The sequence below is a fragment of the Sinocyclocheilus anshuiensis genome, unplaced genomic scaffold (assembly GCF_001515605.1).
Source record: "Sinocyclocheilus anshuiensis isolate Anshui unplaced genomic scaffold, SAMN03320099.WGS_v1.1 scaffold1985, whole genome shotgun sequence".
Lineage (NCBI taxonomy): Eukaryota > Metazoa > Chordata > Actinopteri > Cypriniformes > Cyprinidae > Sinocyclocheilus > Sinocyclocheilus anshuiensis.
The window spans coordinates 569,463-590,723 of record NW_015541030.1 but is presented as its reverse complement, the minus strand read 5'-3'; the positions used below and the strand labels follow the sequence as shown (position 1 = coordinate 590,723).

The window sequence follows — 21,261 nt, the reverse complement described above, 5'->3', positions numbered from 1 at the left end:
TTTTATAATTTAAATTTTAATTTATATTTTTTATAATTATTTTTTTATTAATTATATCATAGTATTTTTCTTTCTGTTTTAGGTTTTATATATATATATAATTTATTTATTTATTTATTTTTGATTGATTGATTACAGTATGTGTGGAGTGATATTTCTATAGCCATGACATTAAAAAAAGGTGCCTAATGCAGTCAAAGCAACATCTGCCAGCAGGTGCTTACGGGACAAAGAACATGCTGTCTTTTTTTCTCTGGACATGGTTTTGCATTTGCATATAAAAACATCCGGGACGTTCACTACGTCATCGCTCGACCTTCCATAGAGGCTCCGATGTCACTTTCACTCGAACTAGTGATACAATTGCATCGCCACTAAAGCAGAAGAACACTTTTATTAATCTGACAAGGCATTCATTTTCTAAAGGGGAAAGTTGTGAAATGAAGCTTTTCTTTCATTTGTTCGCCGTGATCTTGTTTTTCCTCAACAATGGTAAGACCTCTGTTTGTTACAATTTGTTGCACCGGTTTCTGTGAGCTTATAATAGGCACTGTAGTGACAGAAAGATCCGGGTTTGTGTTGACATTATGATTAGGCTGACAACAGTGCCTAAGATCAAAGAATTCATAATTTGCACATACTTTATGTGGGAGATTCCAAAAGTAGGACTAAAACATATTTATAGAAAAACATGGCACAAATAATTTCTTAAGTATTTTAATAAGTAATTCATCTATGCAATATAGGGAAAGGGGGTAAATTTTGAAACAGGATGTTGAAGGATCTGTGGATTTGACCTGTGCGTTTCACTTCAGGAGGGCAACCATTTGTTTGGTGTATTTTTACTTCTTCTTTTATATTCATTCATTGATTAATTCATCCATTCATTTGCTTATAATATTTAATCATTTAATTATTTTTGTAATGTACGTGGGGACGCGTGACAATTACAATTTTATTATTCTATTTAGTCATATCATTTATAATAATCATTTAAACCATTTATATACTCATTGCATTGATTCTTTCCTTGATTTGATTATATTATTATTTTTATATTATTTTCCATTGTTGTTTGGTCTTTTTGGGATTGTGTGGTTTCAAGGGATATTTGTCGTCAAGAGAAAGAGAGAGCGAAGATAATGTCTTCTTTCCAAGTTTTTTTTTTTTTTTACACGTCACAGGATGATGTTGTGAATTTTCCACTGCTGTTGTTTGTGGTAATAATACTTACTGGATTTCTGCTGGTCAGATGAATTCTGAGCTTTGAAACATATGCATATGCAGTTAAGATTATACAATAAACTGCTTATTTGTTATCATCCCTTCGTCTCCTGACTTTGCTCTTCACCGGCTTTACTCTTCTTTACAACTTCTTGGCTGATAGAAGACTTAATACAGTTTTGAGTACCAGACAAGACTTGCTGTTAATCAGTGTTGGGCAGTAACACATTAGTAACGCGTTACTGTAATTTGATAACTTTTTTAGTAACTGAGTAATTTAACGCGTTATAATTTCCAAAACAGTAATTAGATTATAGATCCAAGCCGAGGTCTCTGTGCATTTCCGCTGCGTTACATCATTGCCTACAGAATGCAGTTTTATCATTTAGAGGGTGGAGCACATGCAGCGTCCTCTACCTGAGACCTACTTTGACTGGTTAAGCGCCTGCGAGGCGGATACTACCAACGAAAAACTCAGCATGGAGAAAGAAAAGTATCATTCTGTAGTTGTGCATAGAGACTCGGGTGTGTGCAGGAGAATAAAATCTTTCGCTGGACTCCCGCAAAATAGAAATATATAAACATAAAATATCTAAAAACAAATTAATTGTTATTCATCTATTGCATAAAAGCAACAAGTACAACTAAAATAACATAAAAACGATTAACAGGCGCAAGCGTAGACCGAGTTTCTATTTATAACTATAGACTGTATAAAAACATAGACGTAGTGTCCGTGACGTCACCTGTAGGTTTCTGAAGAGCGTTTTTGAAGCTCAAAGTGGGCGGAGCTGGCCGTCGCCATCTTGGCAGCTCGTCACTCCCAGATAATCGAAAATGGGCAAAGAGCATGGGCATGGTTTCAGCTGGTTGCTGAAACCATGCCCACCTAGCTCGACGGTGGTGACAGCAGCGGCAATCCACCTGTCACTCAAGTGGCCACGCCCTTAATTATGCAGAACTTTAAGGCTTAATATAATTTAAACGGATGAGCTATAAAAAAAAATCACCCCCCTCGCAGTTATCATGAAGGGCAAAATTAGCTATATAGACCAAAACCACTTTTTGTACCAGGGTGAAAACATATTTTTTTTCTGCTGTAAAGTTGGGCATTTTAACATGGGGAGTCTATGGGACTGACTCCCTTTTCGGCCAGACGATGAATTGCAGTTTTAGTCACTTCCGTGTTGGTTTCACGAGAGAGACTGGAAGGTTGCCGCTTGTTTATAACACGCGTTTGCAGCATTGAGCAATGCTGATTTCTGGAACGTAATGACCAATCAGAGAATCTACTCACCGCTCAAAACGCAGGAGCTCCTGTGCAGTGCTGAAATTTGCGTGCTCACGAATCCTCTCATTGTAACACACGAATTGTAGAAAGACTATATATTATAAAAGAGCTTTGTGAGACTGTGATAAAGGGAGAGCCCTTTGCTGGCATTCTGCCATGCCAAACCATGTACACGGTAGCCTATGGTTGCATTTAGTTAAAAATAAAAGTGGTTTGTGAATGTTGATGCTTTAGTAACAAATATTTATCGGGAGCATTTATGCTGGGATGTTGTGGCCAGGTGACACAAAACTTACTTTTTCATGTAAATTTCATGGATGTACTGAAAAAAGTAACTTAGTAGCCAATGTAACTAATTACTTTTGAAATAAAGTAATCAGAAAAGTAACTTGATTACTTTTAAAAGGAGAAATCAGTAATCAGTAATTTAATTAAATTTTCAGAGTAACTTGCCCAACACTGCTGTTAACAGGTTTTGGGTATTAGACAACTTTGCTGACTAGTTGTTCTGTTCTTCTGCTGTTTGTTTGCATGTGTTTTGAATTCAGGCCAGGCATACGTCTCTACTCAAAATCTTTGTGATATGTGGGGAAAAAAAGTTTTCTCAGCACTATTGTATGTTTTGCTTGGCTTATGCTACCTGTTTGTTCTTCAGGTGTGTCTGGTGTTGGATCAGATGTAGTCTCAGTGTCTGTGAAGGAGGGAGATTCAGTCATTTTTCACACTGGTGTTGAAACAAACAAACAAGAAGATATTAAATGGTATTTTACTGACACTCGTATCGCTCAAATCAGTGGAGATCTCAGTTCGATCTGCACAGATGTTCAGTGTGAAGATGGTGATGAGAGATTCAGAGACAAATTGAAGCTTGACAGTCAGACTGGTTCTCTGACCCTCACAGACATCACAAACACAGTCTCTGGAGTTTATGAACTGAAGATCATCAGTAGCACCAGCAGCAGTGAAAAAATCTTCAATGTTATTGTCAATGGTGAGTCATTAATGAATGTTTAAATGCAGTTTACGTTTAAAGTATTGATCAAATACTTGATTTTTATTGTTTTTACCTGTACATTTACACACAGTATTTTCACAATTTCGGAAGTGACGTCTACATATAAATGCAGGATTTACTCTCGAAATTACATCTGCAGTACATCATTAAACAGCTTATTTTGATTTTAAACTAAAATCCCATTCAAACTTGGATGATAACTATAACGATAGCTATTTTGTTGTCCACACCAACACACAATATCGTTATGTTCATTAAAAGCGCTGCAGTTTTGTTGTCTGCCACTTTAAAGGGATAGTTCACCCAAAAAATGAAAACTCTGTCATTAATTACTCATCCTCATGTCGTTCCAAACCCGTAAGACCTTCGTTCATATTCGGAACACGTTAAGATATTTTTGATGCATCCCGTGAGCTCTCTGACCCTCCCATAGACAGCAAGGATACTTACACAATCAAGTTCCAGAAACGTAGCAAGGATATCGGTAAAATAATCCATGTGACATCAGGGGTTAAACTGTAATTTTATGAAGCTACGAGAATACTTTTTGTTGCCAAAAGAAAAGAAAAAAAGGACTTTATTCAACAATTTGTCTCACCCTAGCGCCATTTTGGAGACTATACACTGAACGTAAACAGCGTATGCTGTTCTGTGTCAGCTGCGTCACGTCCCCCCCCCCACCCCCACACAAAAAGATTCTCCAGCAGCTGTTGGTTTGTATTTCAGATGTTTCTGCTGATGAACGAGATGAAGTGAAGACAAACGAGAGAGAATCTATCACTTTAGTATCTGATGAAACAAAAAACCCAAATGATGTTCTAATGTGGTATTTTAATGACATTCTCCTTGCTGAAATCACTGGAGATCAGAGAAAGATCTGTACAGATGATCAGTGTGATGAGAGATTCAGAGACAGACTGAAGCTGGATCATCAGACTGGATCTCTGACCATCATGAACACTAGAACCACAGACTTTGGAGATTATAAACTACTGATCACCATCAGCGACAGAAGCTTCAGTATCACCAGAGTGAAGATATTCAATGTAACTGTCACTGGTGAGTATATAATTCACTCATTCAATTCATTCTTCTTTGAGGAATTTTCAAAAAATTCTATTTTTTTAATCAACCTAGTAAGTGTTGGGATGTGGAGTGTTTAGAAAAAGGGAGCTTTGACTTGATAATGCCTTGAAGAAAAGCAGTCCATTTTCCTGTCAGCATTGTTTCCTGTTGATCTCACAGTGCTGTGATGCTGCTGTTGCTAAAACAGATACTGCCATTTATCAGTTAAATTAGTCTCATACTACTGATGACCTGATGAGTAAAAAAAAGAGTAAATATCAGTCAAAAGTATTGTTAAATACTGGATGGATTATAATTCATTCTAGTAATAATGACTAATGTTTCTCTTTAGCTGTTCCAGATTCTAGTCTATCTCCCGGTGCTGTAGCAGGAATATGTGTTGCTGTTGTTTTTCTATTTGTGGCTGTAATTGCTGCTATGGTTTACTGGCATCGTTGCAAGGGATATAAACCAGCAGCACAGAATGTAAGTATTACATGCAGCTGATTTAACTAGATGAATGACTTGCTGTGAACAAACAAACAAAAAAACTTTAAAATAAAAGAGGTATCGATATGTTTTTTATATTATTATATAATTCTGAGTGTAAACTGTCAATAGTCATCTTTTTTTTTTGCCTTTTATTTTTAACACCACAGAAACAGATACCGGCGAGGCAGTGTCAGAACAATCAAAAACACAAATAACTCCCAAATAAACATAAAGTGCACTTTTTTCAAAGAGCAAGCGTCTTATTAGAAAACACCAATATAACAGTAAGCATTTTAGATGTGATATGCTTAGTTTATGTTACTGGAGTACAAAAGATGACAGTTTGATGCAGTTTAAGACACTGTTAAATGTTAAGGAAAAGAAAACCTCTGTACAAACAACAGAAAAAAACGCAATTCCATGTCTGTAGTAGTTTTGTGTTTGTGTAACTGAAACATCAATCCTCTTTATTAATTTGACCATTTATGAATATCTGTTTTCTTACAGGACAATAGTGTTAATGACTTGCCACCTGATACGAAGTGCATTGCTTTGAGTGACACATAACATCCGTGAATCAGATTTGGGCCAAGGCTGCTAACAAAACGATGTAACATACTTTCGATACTTTCATTGAAGAGGACACTAAAAAAAAAAAAGGAAATTAATGAAACTTGCTAGCAGTGGAACAGCGAGGGCTTGATGTTCATCAGTATGCAGAGGTTTGTTAAAGCTGCTAAAGTGATCAAGACAGGAACAGTGAGACATCATCTCTGCACTATAACTGATACTGTATCTGGTTTGACATTTCAATTATTTGGCCTTGCCTGCTTCACTTATAACTGATAGAACTGACTGTGTTTTCCACAATTAGATTTTTCCTCCTCACACACAGTCTCACACTGGAGGACAGTCTGCACTACTGTTACTGTCGGTGGTTTAACTGGTATTGTTGCTGTTTCTGTAAAAGATTGTATCATTACATTGCTAATGTGTATAGTTTAACCAACACTAACCCTTAGTCATCAACCTTAGTCATCAGAAAACACTTTCCACCAGCTACACTGGAACCAAAACCAGCCTTAATATAATATTTATTTTAAAGTTGGTGAAACACTTGGCTGAGAGTATTTGTGATGTTCAGTGCCTGTAACTGATGCATACATGACACAGGCTGGGGACTTGAAAAATATTTGATGTGCTGTTTGTCAGGAGGAATGTTACAGAAGAATTAACACACGTGTGTGTATACTTGATAATGAAAGTGAAAGTGAAGTAATGCAATTAAATTATAGTAAATCTTCATATCTTTGGTAGATATACTTTATTTAACCTTCATCATTGAAATGTGCAAAAACAAGTCAAAGACTGAAATTGCAACATTCGGTCTTCTTACCTGTAGTTGCAATCAAATAATCTGTGCCGTTTTATGAGGTGCTGATTTGTTCTTTCATTTTATTTGTTGGCATTTGAGGAGATGTCTGGTTTATTCCATAATGAAGTGTGTTCAGCTGTGATTGTTGAGTGTGATTGATTTTTTTGTGATTGTATTTTGCTGATGTGTTTGTCTTGCAGAATATCATCACTTTTTGATGAAGACGATTGCTTTCACTTAAATACTTGACTTGGTCAGATAGGCTTAAGCTTACGGTTTCCTTGGTTCTTTCTTTGGGCATCACTCTTGTTCCCTTGTTCCTTTTTTGGATTTGTCTTTTTACCTGGTGCTCACTATAAATGTGTAAATAATAGCCTTAATAGTTGTATATCATGATTTTTTATATATGTCGTAAATATTTTCAGAAAAGTCATTGAAGTGTCAAAGCTAATATGCTAAACTCCTCTCAAAATCCTGTACCACAGTTTTTACCATAAACCAATATGAAGTAGACATGAATGTCAGTTTTCCTAACTCTATAAACACTTTTTTTGGGGGGGGGGGGAAATAAAGATATGAACTTGAAAAAAATCTTTGTATGTTTATGTGATAAATATTATTAAAACATGATTCATTCATAGTGGCTGAAATATTTGTGTTTCTAAAATATTTCTGTGTGTTATTAGAAACAACTAAGCTTATACTGAATCAAGTTGATTTGAATGCTGACACACTGCTTTTACTAGCAACTTTATTATTATGTCCTGTGGCCTACTGATCTTTGGCAACTGTGTTTGTTTTTGCTGTCAGTGCTGTCTCCCTCTCTATTGTTCATTGTCCTCTGGGCTGCTGCTCTGATGCTGTTATTTGCATACTGCACCCTGTTTCCTGGTCATCAAGCAACACTCCATTCACTGGCTCCTGCAGGAAGAAGCCCTGCAGCAATAAACACAGCAAAAGAAGCACAGGAAGCAGAGACTTGGGGGTCTTTCCTCTCCATGAGGCTCCTGTTTCAGACAGTTTGCCAACTGTTGCTAGTAATGTGAGAAACAAAGCCTTTCGAAACTTCAAGTCAATTGAAACAATTACTTTTTAAAATGATTGACTCTTTTGAATCGATCAAAGATGGTGACCCCTGCTGGTCAGAACAGTGTAAATGCTGAGGAAATTTCAATGTAACATTCTGATCAGAGACTTGAATTCAAAGTTAGTAAATCTCACAATATTCATGATTTATTTGATACATTAAAGCATATGCAAATAATATAATTTAAACAGTCCACTATCAGAAAATAGTACAAATGGTATTCTTTCAAATCCAAAAGGTACACTTTTGTACCTTATTTATCCCTAAGGGTTCATATCAGTATCTTGAAGGTACATATTAGTACAAATGGTCAACTGTATATCTAGCGGCAATTTCATTACTCTGAAAATAATAATAAATAAATAAATAAAAATAAACCATAAAAATGTTTTTATAACTTACCAATCAGACTCCACCAGCACAAACAGAGCAAAGCAAACTTGTGAAACATTTTCTTCATTAGTTCAGTGTCTGATCTAATAAAACCTCTGCTAAAAACACTGAATTAACTATAAATGAATCCCCCCACAACATAGTTTGTCCCTCCTTGTACACAAACTACATTTGCATATGTTGTAGTCATATGTTATAGTTCATTTGGCCCTCAATAAGACTTTATCTGTTCTTAATGGGTGAAGTATTCTTTATTTTTATCATTTAACATACTTTTTAGCTGCCTTTTTAGTTTAGCCTTTTAGTAGGTAAATGTTGAAGAATATTGTGTGAATTGTGTATATTCAAACTACAGTATGTTTAAACAACTCATCTTATCATGCTAATATAACAATTTGTTTTTTTTCCAGTTTCACTTTTACACAAAATTTGTTGTCTGGACTAGGAAGTAGTACTTAAGTCAACTTGAGCCAAATCATTACTTGGGCTTTTTAAAAGATTAATTTCACTCTAAACTAAAGGTAGGGCATTTCAACAAGAAATTAATTGTCAAGTTAGCATGACATTTTAGGACAGCTGGCTAACAGCTGGCTAAAGTTTTTTAAGTTTAATAGTGCACTTTGTCAGTTACTTTTTTACTTGACTATTCATAAATATCTAGCAATGTAAATGAAAATTAAACAAGAACATTTGTTCAACAATGTAATAAATGATGAACAAGTGTTAAAGGAAAAGTAAAAAAAAAAAAAAAAACTAAAACATTGTTAAGTAAAAAAGACCAAGACAGAGGTGCATATAAAGACATTTATATTGCATATAACACATCTGTATCATTATATAAACCAACATGTCTTTATTCACAAAAATACTGATAATAGCCATGTCTTCTTTCAAGTTTAATTTAGGCCTCAAATTGAAGTTCTTGTATGTATGTATATATATATATATATATATATATAAGCCAAAAACTCACAGCCCCTTAAAAAGTCCAAAATGCAGTGCATAAACTGAAAAAAGGCCTGCACACTTTAATAATGACCATAAATACACTAAATGAAGATAAAAGCCACTGCTGTACTGAAAAGTGGCAAGTGTTTCAGTCACATCATGTGATCTTTCTCAATATATTATGCAAGTTCTTGTATTTATACATTTTCTCATTTATACCTAAACGTATGTGCAAAAAAAAAAAAAACATTAATGAAACATTTACAGCAGTACAAAAAAACAGATTTAGAGTTGAAGCAAATTAAAAGAACCAAACAAAGTACATGTACATCAACATCAGGATAAACAAAGTATTGCCATTATATTTCCCTTTAAATTTCAAACACTTTCAGAAAAGGGATATGGTATGCTAACATGCTAACATTACACTTCCTAAAAAGATACAGCTTTCTCTAAAGATTCACAGTGCTAATCAGAATAAGCACTAGCAACATGCAGTTTCACAAGTTAAATAGTTCATATGAGCTAAAGGTCAACGTGCTGCGTGCTGTCCATAACATACATAAATTATGTGTTTAAAAATGAGAGTAGTTGTATGAATTGTCACAGAAGGAGCTAAGCAGCCGCTTATGTACTGCTGACAAATGATTGACATAGTTAGATGAAGTTCCACCTTAGAAGTTCATTCATATAACATTTCAGTTGGCATAATAGATGTTCAATATACAAATGATATAATTTTAAATATGTATCCATTTTAAGTACAAACCAGTACAGAAATGATAGCTGATTAGTTATTCATTTTTAGTGGTCTAGAACACCATTTATCATGACATTTGTCTAATAATTTTTTGGTGATTTTAATGCATTTTAACAATTCTTTGATCAAGTTGTTTCATTTTTCAGAATAATGTCATTCATTTCCTTTATAACTTTATCCTTTTTGATTTGTTTCCAGTTCACTGGGATTTTGCCAAGGCCTTCAAATTTGAAATTGTATAGATTTTCCAGTTGTTCACTGAAGGTGCAGATAAACCATTTCCAGTATAATCTATCCTGATTGTCTGGTGTAATTTTCCAGCTATTGTAAGGAGGACCTGCATCTCTGTATTGTTTAAAAGGGGTCCACTTATCCAAGTCATGCTGTTTGAATTCATAGTCACTTATGACAGATGTTGAACAAAAGTCCAGAACACCTCGATCCTGAAAGAGCTTCACAATATTTGAATACCTCTGTTGATAATAAAGACCACCAATGGCTTGACACCTATGCAACTCAACAGTGTGATCTTGTTCATGATTTGGAATGGTTTTAGTGCACACAGCTTTACAGAAAGGACACTGCTCCCAGCACCCACTCAGCTGTTCAAAGAGAATATCAACTGGTTTTTCTTTTAGTGTGAACATAATAGGCCCTGAGCCTAAGATACTTTTGGGGTCCGTTTGTCCGTTTTCCAACATGTCCTTGAGTGAACTAGCAACTGACTCCTGAAGGATTTGTGCATTATCAATATGCAGATTCTCAAAATTCCTAAAATCTTCTCTTGACAAAGGGATCTCCTGTCCAAGTCTCAAGCAAAATTCATCAAGCCACATCGAGACATTGCCTTGTGTTTCTCTAACTTTTTCTGATGCAGAAGAGCACTCAACCAGAACTTTCTCTGTTAGCTGTGACAAGCTGGAAGAAAGGACCTCTGACACCTTCATTTGTTCATCATTGATATGCTTCACAACACATTCTCTTATAAACTCCCGACAGAAAGATTTTGGATCATTAATGTACTTAATGTATTCTTTAAAATTCTCCTTTTCTGCCAGATGTTTCATAATGTGATGCTCCAAATTAGACTTGTTTCCACGAAGTGCTTCATGGTGATGGCTCAGATAATCTGCTATGTCAATGCTTAATCTGTCAGAAAGAGCATAATGCATTGCTTCTTGAAGACTGTTGATTAAAACTGCGACAAAAGTCTTAAATGATTCTGCACCCTGACAATAGCGTGTGTATAACTGGATGAAATGTTGCTTTTTCTTCATTAAGTGTGTGAGGGGGTCATTTTCTGACCTAAAGTTTTCATATATTTTTTTGAGCTCCCTTGTTGACATTTTGCAAACATAAGTAGATAAGCAAGCTTTGTACAAACTTGTGAATTGGAAACCATGGGATTTCTGATATTTGAGGGTCATGTCATTAATTTCTTCCAAAATCTCATGAATGAAATTCTCAGTAATGTCATTACCATCTGCAGCCTTCTCTTTTATTCTCTTACTGATATCCTCCAAAATGTGGTTAGTAAAGTCATTTCCATTTTGATTCATCTGAGAATTGTTTGTCCTAAAATTTTTGGAAAAGAATGAACTTTTAATGTGCTTGCCAGTATCAAATTGGAAAACTTCCTCTGATTTATTACAAATGACATCTTTGTGTTTTTCAAAGCGAGTCAGTAAGGCACTTTCGACCAAGCTCTGTATATTTGTTTCTGTGTCCTTTGGATTCTTAGAGGACAGATCAGTTGTCCATTGTATCCAAAGTTTGTTAAATTCTTTCAGTATTAGATCCTCATTTGGAGTTCGGTTATTGAGTGCAGATGCTGCAGCCATGCCTTTCTGAAACAAGTCTGTCTGATACTCCCTCAGTTTGCTGTCAAGTTCAAATTTGAGATTCCTTTGAATTACTTCCTTTAGACCTTTTTTATATGTTTCATCGGTAAGCTCTTCTTTCAAAATTTCCAACCGTCTATCAATTGAAACTCTCCACTGAGAGAGAATGTCGGCATGATTCTTCTCCCTGAAATATCTGTCGACATCCGTTTTGATTGCTGTATGAGTGTCTTCAAAGATTATTTTTATCTCTGACTCGTTGATAGTATTCAGCTCACAACTTTTCACACTGCAGTTTAAGGTCCTTTGTGTCTCTAAAGCTGTTTTTCTTAATTTCCAAGACCACTTCAGGTAATCTCTCTCAAGATGACTGTACACCTTCATATCCAAGGAATTACGGAAGTTAAAAATGAAGTTCTCATTTAACAATGCGTTCCATGTGTCTTTTATTCGTTGACTCAACTCAGACAGAGTGAGAAGTGTACAGTTTGGCTGCCAGGTTGAAATTGAGAGCACCCTCTTCTTAAGCTCCTGCACATTCTGACTGTATGACGGGTTGGGTGGAGCCATTGGAGGGTCACCCTCCAAAAGATTCTTGAAGTAAAACACATCAGTGTTTACATCAAACTTTATGATGTCACTGAAACCTACAACCACTTGATTCTCTTCCTCTGCAGCAGCTCTGGAAATCTCATCAAGTTTCTCTATAAGCTGAATTCTTCCTCCTTGGTTTTTGTCTTTGGCTGAAATGCCTGACACATTTTGGTGAACAAACATACAACTGGGCTTGATATTTACATTCTTCATTTTCAAAAATGCCTGAAAACACACTTGGAGAATGTTTTGAATTTCACATAGATTTTCTCCCATTACATTTATCAGTGCAATGTCACTTATTCCAATTATGAGGGTGGCCAATTCATTGTCATTCTTAACCACAATATCAGGATCAGTTACTGTTGAGCGTAGTCCCTCTGTGTCCAGTACAAGTACGTAATCAAACGACAACTCATCCCTTATTTGTTCCTCGACTGGGAGCAGATGCATGAATGCTCCTCTTGTGCATGGTCCTGAACTTACAGCAAAATCAAGCCCAAACATTGTGTTGAGAAGAGTAGACTTTCCAGAACTCTGAAGCCCTACAACAGAAAGTACTACCACTTTTTTATCACCAAGTTTGTGAATAAGCTTGTCCAGGACAGCATTGACCCAGTCAATTGCCACATAATTTACATCTCCATCCATTAGTTCTAATGGGTGTCCAGAGAGCATCAAATCAACTCCCATTTCAGGGAGCTTATCAAGTGCAATTCCATGAATGGTCTTGCTCTCTTTGACAGACCTGTGGGATTCATATAATTGACCTATTTCACGAAAGACATGTTGAAGCCCAACTGTGGCATGCTTTATTCTTTTAGATAATTCACAAAGATTTGTCTGGTATATTCTTCTCTCTTCATCTGAAGCTCCTCTGTATTTTAGCCATGTTTTATTATATAGTTGTGTTAGATCAACAATATTACCTCTGAGAGCTTCATCAAGGCATTTCTTGAACCAATTTAAAAAGTATAATCTTTCTTTTTCCTCTACATTGACAGCATATTGAAGGAATTATTTCATGAAGATGTTTTCTGATGATTTTTTCAGTTGGTCAGCTCTAATCTTCATTTTTTCTTCAGCTATTTCAGCACGCTGCTGCTCAATGCTCATGTTTTTTTTGCACCGTATACGATGGAACTCTTTGTCTTTATTGCACCACTGCATCCACAACTTGTCTTGCAAAGGCAAATGTACATCTTTTAAGCCCAATGATTTCTTGTCCGTTACTTTTCCTTTTGACATTTTCTCACCATATAATATGTCTATAAGCACCTTAGCCTTTTCTCTTCCTTTCAATTCAGCCTCTGTTTCAACTATGAATCCTTGTTTTCTTCCTTGTTCAAAATGATCTTTCAGGATTTGCTTCCGATTTTCTTTTGAGAGAACCTGATTTATTTTAAAAAGTGTTTCCTGAGTTAATTCAGCCTCATTTCGGTTTTTAGCAGCAATTCTGTTAGGATCTCTTTTGTCTGTTGTCTCAATCCCAGAGAACAATGCAATAAAAGGTGTGCTGCATTTCAGAAAATAATTGATTCCCTCTTTTATTGAAGAATCACTGAGATTTTCAGGTAGCAATAGTACAATGACTGAACTTATTCCCGTAAGGAACTGGACCTGTTGTGGATGTTTGCAGGCATCACCGTGGAGGTTGATAAAGGCCATACAGCTTTCAGAAATGTCACTTTTCTTCCCCTGTGGGAGGTACAATGAAATTTCTGCTACCCCTTCCAACAAAACACGTGTTGTTGTACTTCCTCTACAGTGGCGACTGAAGAAAGTGGGGTGCCCATTTTTGTAAATCAGGTCATTCATAATTTTTGATTTTGAGTTAATGGATGTTCCTAGTCTCATGAAAGACACAACTGGAAGAGATGTATCCAACACAGACCCTGTCACTGGAGATTGTTCTGTGGCTTGCAATGCAATGGCACTTATTTGGAGGGGCCACACAGGTAATTCTATTTGTTGACTGGATAGATTGGGCACTAGCAGGGGTACTGCAAAATGACATTTGGATAGCTGGGTAAAAATAAATTGTCGTACAAAATCATTGGAGCAATGATAAACTGCCATATAGATGTCCATGGGGTGGATATGAGCCTCATTAGCATTAGAATCAACATCTTTGACCTTAAAATCACAAAAACTCTCCAAGCTGCATGGTAAAGACATGGAGGAAATTTGTAATGTAGGTTCAATACACAGGAACCTAACATTGACATCTCGTGTTAACAGTCTGTAAATGAAGTAAAGCCATAGTTCTTTCTCTGTAACAGTTTGAGTAATACATGTTGACTACATGTTTAAATTATGAAGATTTGAATTTGATAGTTTTGTTGGGTAATATTTAATCAAATCTAATCTTTCAAACAGCTCTTTATATGGACTTGGAAGCCCAATATTTAGTTTTGGATATAAATCTACTGGGACTGCTTTAACAGCATCCTCTGCTTTTGAACTGTCTGTGGCTTCTTCATTTTCTGAAATTCCAGTGAATGGGGAATTACCTTCTAGTTTTGAAGTCCCATAAAGCATTGACCTCAGTTGCTCCTCCAACAGTTCCCAGTTTTCATGTTTTAAGAAGTCAGCAATTGCTTGTTTTAGATCAGTATTAATGTCTCCTTTCATGGTCTGCTCGAAGGCATCAAGTGATTTCTTTTTATCCACAGATATTTCATGACCCCTGTGGCTCGCTGTCAGCAATGTCAACAGACTAAAGGCCTGTCCCTTCAAAACACTTTCCTTGCGAAATTCCCAATATTTCCTGTGTACATCTGAGAGCTCTTCTGTTAAGAAATCAATTTCCTGAGAACCCAGAAGGGGATGAAAAGTGTCCTCTCTGTGTCCAGCATGCTTTGTGACTGACAGCGCAAGCAAAACTAAGTCATCAAGACCATTTTCTTTCATAGTTTCAAGCCATGAATTTATTGCATGGGTAACTTTGCATGTGATAGTTACATTCAAGTCTTCCTCAGAACTTTGCAAAAAATCTTCACTTGCTTTTTCTAGAACTGTTATTACATCAGAAAACTGCTGGATGGGAGTAAACATGCTACATACATCTTTAGCCACCTCTGGAGATCCTTTAACCCATTCTAAAATCTGTTCTCTGTTTGGGAATTGTTTGACTTTATGACAATGTGTCTCCATCACCAAGTATGTCAGGAATCTTATGTTGTCATCAACATATTCTGTAGTAACATTGGTCAGGAATTTTTGAAGTGCCTCATTTGAAAGGAAAATGTCAATCCATTTTGTGAATGATGTTGTGCATTCCTTAATTTGTCTTCTCATTTGGAGTAAATCTCTAAGATGTTTCTCAGCATCAGAAAGAGACCACTCATCCACTGACAGCATACATTTTTCAGCTTCAGCAACTATTCTGAGTGCTTTAATATCATCTGCAGATTCTGCATCCTGGTGTGTGATTTCTTTATACGCTTTTATTAGAAATGTACACAATTTGAGAGGGTCTTTAAATTGATCATTATGACCTGTTTGGATGATATCCCACACTGGAGTCAAAGTTGATCCTCTGTCTATGACTGCCCAAGATTTTTTATTTGTTGCAAGGTTATTTTTCCACAGTATGTGATCATCTGTTTCAGCTGGACCTCCAAATTTATCAACAGAGTGCTGGACCACTGTTTCGAGGTCATCACTAAATCTTATCTGAGAAGAACCTTTCCCTGTTGAGATACTTGTGTCAATTGAAGCTGAAATCATTTTGCTTGTTTGCACAGTACAATTCATTGCCAAGACCTTACACACCTGGGCTTTCATCTTATTGTGGTTCTGGTCTGAAAATCCCTGAGCATATGCATTCCACCAAAATGTTCCACCAAAATGTATTGGACCTTGAGGTACATGAGATCCAAACCTTTCAAAGAATCTCTCTACCCGTTTCTGGAGATGAGGATTTTCATCTTGATCAATGGCATGCAACAGTTCATTTATTTCTATTAGTTCTTTCTTTACTGAATCAGACAAAGTAAGCTGGTCAATGAATGCTGAAGCAAGCGGCATGTAATGACAGACAGTCATTGCCACATAAGATTTCTCAGACTGGCTTTGAAAAGATGTTGATAATGCAGAAGCATTTTGTAAGCCAAACTTTGTTTGTGCAGCTAAAAATCCAAGATTAAGTTCTGCACTGTAACTGTAGCCCAATTTTTCAACAGATCCTAAAAACTTTTGGTGAGATTTGTAGGAGGAAAAATCATACTTCATATAACGAGAGGCGTGTCTTGGCCCAGCAAATTTACAGTCATCAATTCTGATTAATTGTTGTCGGTCCTTCAAAAGATCTTCCACGTTCCCAGTTTTGAAAATGCCCTGAAGTGCAAGACCTCCTGAAGCTGTATTTAACATTTCTTTATCAGAAATGGACATGGCAGGTAAACATTGTGAATCATTATTTGTAGAGAACCTTTCTATCAAACTGTCAACACAGTCTTTCAGAGGTCTTTCACTTATCATGTGTGTGCTTCTTGGTTCCTCAAGAGCATGTGTCAGTGATTCAAGTTCTTTTGCCATGTTTTGGGTCATAGTATCTGCTGGGCATAGATTTGGTGGAGCAAAATGTTCTGCTAACGCATGCTTTTCTGCTTCTTTTTCCACTAACTTTGCTGTACCTGGTTCTGAATTACCTAAGCATTTTTGAAGAGCCTTCATTTCCCATCTGTAGCGAATGTGTTTCTTGAGCACTTCAAAGTCCTCATTATCCAAATACTCAAGTTGTTTTGTGTCAATCACCTCTAATTCATCTTTGAACACTGTGGACCAGAATGAGCCATCCAAACCCAAAGCCTCAAGGTTGGCTTCGAGACCTTTGCAGGGTTCCAGGTCAGATCTCAGCACTCCCTAGAAATAATAATAATAATAATAATAATAATAATAATAATAAGAAGAAGAAGAAGAAGAAGAAGAAGAAGAGATTCAGTGTATTAAGATTCAGTGTATAATTAAGATTCGGCGTACAATTAAGAAAATAAAATAAAATTTTGCTTTGAAAAAAAGTAGATTTTGTTTGTATATGCTGTCAATTATAGTTCTTAGAAAGAAAATCTGTATCGGCAGGTCACAAGTACAAAACAATCAGCCAATAAAATTGCAATCGCTACATCTCTAATTACTACAATTTGAAATTTTAATATATTTTGAAACATAATTTATTCCTGTCATGCAAAGTTGATATCAGCTGATATGCCAATTTGCTGCTCAAGAAACATTTCATCTTATTATCAATATTGTAAATAGTTTTTCCTGCTTATTATTTTTGTGAAAACCATAATATACTACCACTCGAGCTTTTGGGATAAAAAAAGAAATATAGGCTAGTTTTATTCATCGATGCAATACATTGTACAAATTATTGATTTATATAAATGCTGTCCTTTTGAATTTTCCATTAAAGAATCCTGAAAAAATGTATCTGTCATGTTCATGTCTTGGTTAGTTTCTTTGTCATGTACTGTTTAATTTCTAATCTCTAGCTACTTGAGTTCTCATTGATCATTAGTTGTCATAGTTTCTGATAAGCAGCAAAATGATTTTCAACACTGATAATAAGAAAATGTTTGATAACTGAGCAGCAAATCAGCATATTAGAATTATTTCTGAAGGTTCATGTGACACTGAAGACTGGGGTAATGATGCTAAAAATTCAGCTTTAATCATAGGAATAAATTACATTTTAAAACTTTTAAATTGTATATAGCTTGTTATTGAACAGGTTAAGTTAACAAGTGTAGCTTTTTGACCAGTCTTGTCTATCCCAATAGAATAGACATTTTAGGAGACAAACACGTCAAGTCTCTGGTGCAATATATTTTAGCTATATCTCTTAAAAACATTTGGAACAGAAATGCAGTTATTTCCCATGCCCCGTGATTTCTTGCGTCATCTAGAGTTTACTGCTCAACAATCAACTATACGTTTTAAAATTTTCTTTGATATAACTTTGCACAGACAGGGTTAAGTGTTTATAATACACACATATATTCACATATATTCACTTTTGAATACATGTAACAGTTGCAGTTTTTCTTCATTGACAATGCTCTGTTTGTATTTCTCCAAAATCCATATTACTTCAGCTATCAAACCAGACATACAACAATAAAATTATTGTCAATGTGAAAATACCAGTGAGACAGAATGGAATGGGCCATAGCTATTCATACTGTTTACTTTGAACAAACTCCACCCGCAGAAAATACTCAGCTAGAATTCCATCACTTACAATGCAGTTTCACCTCAAAAGGTGAATTTAGATTACATTTAGATTAGATTATCTAATAATAATAAAAATAATCATGCAACTGTTAAACAAAAATACAAGCTTCACATTTCTCTTTTTAAACCTCCAGTCTATCTAAGTGCAGTGGCAATAAATCATATTGCACAGATATTGTCAACAGAGCTTAAAATGTATCTATACCAGAATAATATTTTTAGTCATGATGACCTGATAGGGTACAAAAGGGCTGAAGGCACATCAGTGTGAAAGACACATTTGATTTTTACAACTAGATGGCACAAAAATGTACCACTTTCCTAAACATCCACGTTTCACTATGCACATGGAAATTAGGCTAATATTTTACTCAACTGCAGGCATCAACACATATTTATTTATTCATTTATTTGAGTGTTGTAGATATATTTAGCAAACAAGAATAGATACAATTACACAATATATAATAAGGTCTATATAATAAGTTTTGGGATAAAAAGCAGCCCTGCTGTTGCTGTTAAAGATTTATCAAATAAAAAATGACATGCAAATTACCTCTTGGTCCATGTTTGTCAAGTTGAATTTGTTTGCTTCATCACTATCATCCATTATCTTACAGTTCCTACAAAACACCATGTAAAAAAGTCAGCTTATCTGTCTATACAACATACTGCAAACTAGTTTGGACATGTTCCTGTTTAATGTAATGGAAAAGACTGTGCCCCCAGGAATGAGTCAAAGCAAAATCACTCCTGTAAAATCAGTTTAAAGGGAGTTCTCATTTAAAAAACTTTTTTTTTTTTTACTCACCCTCAGGCCATCCAAGATGTAGGTGACTTTTTTTTCTTCAGCAGAACAGTAAAGAAGTCTGTAAAGGAATCTGTTCTCTGTAGTTAGGTGGAATGCTGGTCCACTACGGAACTCCCGTAAGAAGTGTGACAGGAGACAGATGATTGTTCACCGGTATAATCTCTTCAGGATGCGTTTACATCATCCGGCATTGTACAGTCATTAAATTAACAGAGGTGGCAAATGTGGTTTAGTCTGAAATAAACAAATAAAATATCAGAATCCGTCTGTATACAGTAAACATAAATATTTACCTCAGTATACATCTCTATACATTAATATTATATACCACACGATAAATGGCGCTAAACATGCACGTAAATAACGCGCAACTTCTCCACATTCTATATTGAACTACAATATGCACCGATGACAACAACCAGACATGCAGTGGCAACATTATTGCAATATGACAGGTAAAAAAAGATTAATTAACTTGCGTTCATGCACGCACATTTACCACTCATTGAAAATAGCGGCAGAGAAATTAAAATGAAAGTAAACTGGAACAAATTACCTGCAGTCAGCGCTCTGTACACGCACAACTAAGTCACACGCACGTTGACGAGACTACCCTTACAAAACGAATAAGGAATTTAGCACAAAGTCAGCTGTGACTTTGAGAATAAAAAAAAAAAAACATATACAGGCAAAACAGAATGAATGGCTGTGGCTCCTGGCAATACATTGGGTTCTTATAACTTCCTTATCTGTGCAAGAAACTGAACATAATTTACAACATTATTACCTGTAATCCAGAGCTCCAACAAATGGTCCAGAATGTGTTCATGACAGTCTGGTGCATGAGCTTCCTGTCAGTTGTTAATGGTTATGTATGATTTTTCATAATGCAAAAATACTCACTGGCTTATCAATACACATAATTCGCACTGTATTGTCAGGCCAGTGTGTGAGGGCAAAGCAAATCTTCATCTGACAAAAGAAAAACAGACTATTATTTTAACAGTGGGTGTGTATGCTGCTTCTTGTATCATGTGATTTAGAATAAATCCCTCCTTTGTTAAATTTGCATTGCTTGCTCGGAAACCACATGACTTAGTTCAGAATGAACAACAAAGGGTAACTGGATTTTCTTGCTTGTCATAGACTGCATGGCAGCAAACATATAATGTGAGTTGCAAGCCCAATAGGCCTGCAGAGGGAGATTGAGATTGAGCTCTACATGAGCACATATCCCCTCTAAATAGCATTACTGCAATCAAATTACACTTTTCTGTAATTCCTCTTTATTTTTAGTATTTTTGTGTAGGCCTATGATTTCAACAAACAGTGATTTATCTTAAACCTAAATTTGACATCCAACGATCAATACTTTTTTGATAAAAACATGATCACACTCTCTGATTATTAACTCTGATTTTCACCTAAATTTATCGGTCCTCAGAATATTTTCTGCTATGAATATACTGTATGAACAAATTACATATCAAAATAAAGAACCGAGCCTCTGCTTTTAAACACACAAAAAACTATTTTATTCTATCTTCATGTGTTCATGTTTTATCACCACTTGAATGCAGATAGGTTTCATCAGAAATACAACATTTTGGACAAAAAACTAAGAAAAATGCATTTTTATCAAAGTAGTGCATTTTCAAGCAAAATACATTCAGATGTCATATTCTTACACCTGTAAATAATTATATGAATAATTAAAATGCCATTCAATAAACAGAACAAACACACACACACACTTGCATTTGTGGTTTACGGGGACTCTCCATAGGCATTATGGTTTTTATACTGTGCAAACTGTATTTTCTATCACCTTACACGTAAACCTACCCCTCACAGAAAACTACTGGCAATTTTTGAGTTTCATAAAACACCGCTTTGTATGTTTTTTAAGCCTTTTGTTTTACGGGGACACAGGAAGTGTCCTCATAAACCATATTTACGTTGTAATACCCATCTCCGTATACACATTGGTTACATTTATATACACAGAGAATAACCTGTGTGCAATAACCTTATACTTATTTATCACCCTACATCCTAGTACATCCCTACATCTTATTTTTTATCTATAGCACACATGTACATATTTTTTTTGTGGTTTATT

The 21,261-nt window shown here is 35.5% G+C and overlaps 1 protein-coding gene across 2 annotated transcripts; it reads left to right on the top strand.

Moving 5' to 3' along the window:
- Positions 1-360: 360 nt before the first annotated feature.
- On the top strand, positions 361-7,101 carry LOC107690505 (uncharacterized). 2 transcript variants are annotated; one of them, XM_016488862.1, is made up of 5 exons: positions 361-492; positions 3,171-3,506; positions 4,257-4,589; positions 4,957-5,081; positions 5,595-7,101. In XM_016488862.1, the coding sequence occupies exons 1-5, from the start codon at positions 441-443 to the stop codon at positions 5,652-5,654; spliced, it is 906 nt and encodes a 301-aa protein (XP_016344348.1). In that variant the 5' UTR covers positions 361-440; the 3' UTR covers positions 5,655-7,101. The 2 variants fall into 2 exon arrangements, with proteins under 2 accessions (XP_016344348.1, XP_016344347.1); XM_016488861.1 differs by having other exon boundaries at positions 4,948-5,081.
- Positions 7,102-21,261: the final 14,160 nt, after the last annotated feature.

Excerpts from the sequence above, each read along its gene's own strand:
- LOC107690505 (XM_016488861.1), top strand. The coding sequence starts at position 441 with ATGAAGCTTTTCTTTCATTTGTTCGCCGTGATCTTGTTTTTCCTCAAC. Across the intron at positions 493-3,170 it reads CTTGTTTTTCCTCAACAATG|GTGTGTCTGGTGTTGGATCA; the intron begins GTAAGACCTCTG and ends TTTGTTCTTCAG. Across the intron at positions 3,507-4,256 it reads CTTCAATGTTATTGTCAATG|ATGTTTCTGCTGATGAACGA; the intron begins GTGAGTCATTAA and ends TTTGTATTTCAG.